Here is a 2,783-nt window from a genome sequence, read left to right as displayed (position 1 = left end):
CTAAGTTGCAGAGGGCCTCACTAAGTAGCTGAGGCTAGCTGTGAACCTGCAAATCCACCTGTCTCAGCCTCCCAAGTACTGGGATTATAGGCATGTACCACCATGCCTGGGTCCCCAGTCTTTTCTTTGTGTGTGTGGTACTGAGGATTGAACCCTAGGTATTCTACTTCTGAGCGACATCCCTAGCCCTATTTTTTATTCATTTATTTTTGAAACAGTCTTGCTAAATTGCAGAGGGCCTCACTAAGTAGCCAAGACTGGCCGTGAGCCTGCCATCCTCCTGTCTCAGCTTTCCAAGTACTGAGATTACAAGCCTGCGCCAACCACGCCTGGCTGCCATTTTTATGTATGTATGAACATACCCATTGTATGCATGCATGTGCTTATTGACTGTGGTACTGAAGTGAGCCCAGGGGCACTCTAGTCTTGGCCACATCCCCAGCCATATTCTGTTTTGTTTTGAAGCAGCTCTTGCTAAGCTGCTGAGCATCCCGACCTTACTGAGCTGTGCTGGGACCTGCGTTCCTCCGGGACTGGGTGGGACCGCGTCCGGGCGTGTCCACGGAATCTAACACACACCACGCCTCGTGTGTCCATCCTACAGGGCACAGTCTCTCGCGAACAGAACTTTCAATCGGGACCCCCAGAGCCCCAGAGCCCGGGGTCCCCCACTCCCCAGAGCCCCTGACCGGGGAACTCCATAAAGTTCTTGAAATTTTTTTTGGGGGGTCCCTGCTGCGAGGACACCTCACGGGCTCGCCCCCTGGGAGATGCATTTAAAATAATAATAATAATAATAATAATAATAATAATAATAATAGTAGTAGTAGTAGTAGTAGTAACCGTCCAGCCAGCGCCAGCCGGGGCGCGGGCGGACGCAGGCGGGGCGGCCTCAGTTTATGGGACCGGGCTCTCGCGGCTGCGCAGGGCGGGGGCTGGGCGGGGAGGGCGGGGTCTGGGTCCGGGACGGGGACGGGGTCTGGGTCGGGGCGGGTCCGGAAAGGGGAGGGCGGGGTCTGGGCCGGGGCGGGGGCGGGGGCGGGGGCGGAGTCTAGATCCGGGGCGGGGGCGGGGCGGGGTCTGGGTCCGGGGCGGGGCCAGGAGGGCGGTGTCTGGGTCGGGGCGGGGTCGGGGTGATGAGGGCGGGGTCTGGGGCCGGGGCGGGGCCGGGGGGGGGGTCTGGGTCCGGGGCGGGGCCGGGAGGGTGGGGCCGGGTCTGGGGCGGGGTCTGGGGTGGGGGCGGGGGCGGGGGCGGGGGCTGGACGGGGGCGGGGGCGGGGGCTGGAAGGGGGCTGGGTCCGGGGCGGAGCGGGCCCGGGGCGATGAGGGCGGGGTCTGGGGCCGGGGAGGGGCGGGGCCTGGGAGGGCGGGGTCTGTGTCCGGGGCGGGGCCTGTGTCCGGGGCGGGGCCTGGGTCCGGGGCGGGGCGGGGCGGGGCCGGGGAGGGCGGGGTCTGTGTGCGGGGCGGGGCGGGGCCTGGGGCCGGGCGGGGCCGGAGAGGGCGGGGTCTGTGGCGGGGCGGGGCAGGGGCGGGGCCTGGGCGGGGCGGACCCGAGCGCGCCGCCCGGGAGCCGCGCCGCAGACCGGCCAGCGCCGGCGGGCGGGCGGGCGGCGGCGGCAGCAGCGGAGGCGCCATGCGGGCCGTGCTGGCGCTGCTGGCCGTGCTGGCCGCGCGGCCCGGCCTGCCCGCCGCGCCGCCCAACGCGTCTGCCGCCGCGCCCGAGCCCGAGCCCGAGCCCTCGGCCGAGGCGGGCGCGCCGTGCGACATCAGCGTGCGGCGGCCCATGCTGAGCTCGCTGCTGGTGCGCTGGGGCCGGCGCGGGCCGCACTGCGACCTGCTGCTCTTCTCCACCGGCGCGCACGGCCGCGCGCCCTTCGCCGCCGCCTTCCACCGCGTGGGCCCGCCGCTGCTCATCGAGCACCTGGGCCCGGCGGGCGCGCCGCAGGACCTGCGCCTGTGCCTGGGCTGCGGCCGGGGCCCGGGGGCCGGCGCGCCGCCCGCGCGGCCGCTGCCCTTCTGCTGCCTGGACTTCAGCCTGGAGGAGCTGCAGGGCGAGCCGGGCTGGCGCCTCAACCGCAAGCCCATCGAGTCCACGCTGGTGGCCTGCTTCATGACGCTGGTCATCGTGGTGTGGAGCGTGGCCGCCCTCATCTGGCCGGTGCCCATCATCGCCGGCTTCCTGCCCAACGGCATGGAGCAGCGCAGGTCGGCCCCCGCCGCCGCCGCCGCCGCCGCCAGCGCCCCCGCGGCCCCCGGCGCCCCCAGCGCGGGGGTGGCCGCCAAGTGACCGCCGCCGGGCTTCGGAGGGGACGCCCGGGGCCCCGACGCACTGCGAGCCCGGACGGACGGACGGACGGATGGAGACCTCTACAGCCCCGAAGACGGACGTGCGCCCTCTCCCCTCTCTTGCATCCCCTGCCCGCCTCCCTCCCCGCACCCACGTGCCCTTGATTCTTGGCAGAAAATGACCAAATCCTGTGTCTTTGTTTTATATATTTATTAACCGTTTTAAATGAACGTTTTAGTAAAAAAAAATTATATATATATATATACAAAAAAAACCAAAAAGATTAAATTGTTATCCGTGTGGGAAGAGAAGCTCTTTGTATCTGAACATAGTTGTAGTTGAAGTTTGTTTGTGTGGGTTTTTTAAAATTCATTTTACAGCGGGGGGGGGGAGGGCGTGGGAAGGATTTAACACCCCATGTGTTGTGACGGCTGAAAATGAACTTTACGAACCTTTTTCCGAGTCGGCTGGTTTCTCAGTGACGTAGCCTGCTGGG

At 66.8% G+C, this 2,783-nt stretch overlaps 1 protein-coding gene across 1 annotated transcript; it reads left to right on the top strand.

Annotated features, from left to right (window-relative positions):
• Positions 1–1,633: 1,633 nt before the first annotated feature.
• TMEM158 (transmembrane protein 158) lies at positions 1,634–2,287 on the top strand (the record flags this gene model as incomplete). Its single annotated transcript, XM_080715330.1, has 1 exon — positions 1,634–2,287. The coding sequence occupies one exon, from the start codon at positions 1,634–1,636 to the stop codon at positions 2,285–2,287; it is 654 nt and encodes a 217-aa protein (XP_080571456.1).
• Between the last annotated feature and the right edge of the window lie 496 nt (positions 2,288–2,783).

This window comes from Muscardinus avellanarius, assembly GCF_963383645.1.
Source record: "Muscardinus avellanarius genome assembly, chromosome: 18".
NCBI classification, from domain to species: Eukaryota; Metazoa; Chordata; class Mammalia; order Rodentia; family Gliridae; genus Muscardinus; species Muscardinus avellanarius.
The sequence above is the reverse complement of the archived record's forward strand: the minus strand, read 5'-3'. Positions and strand labels throughout refer to the sequence as shown.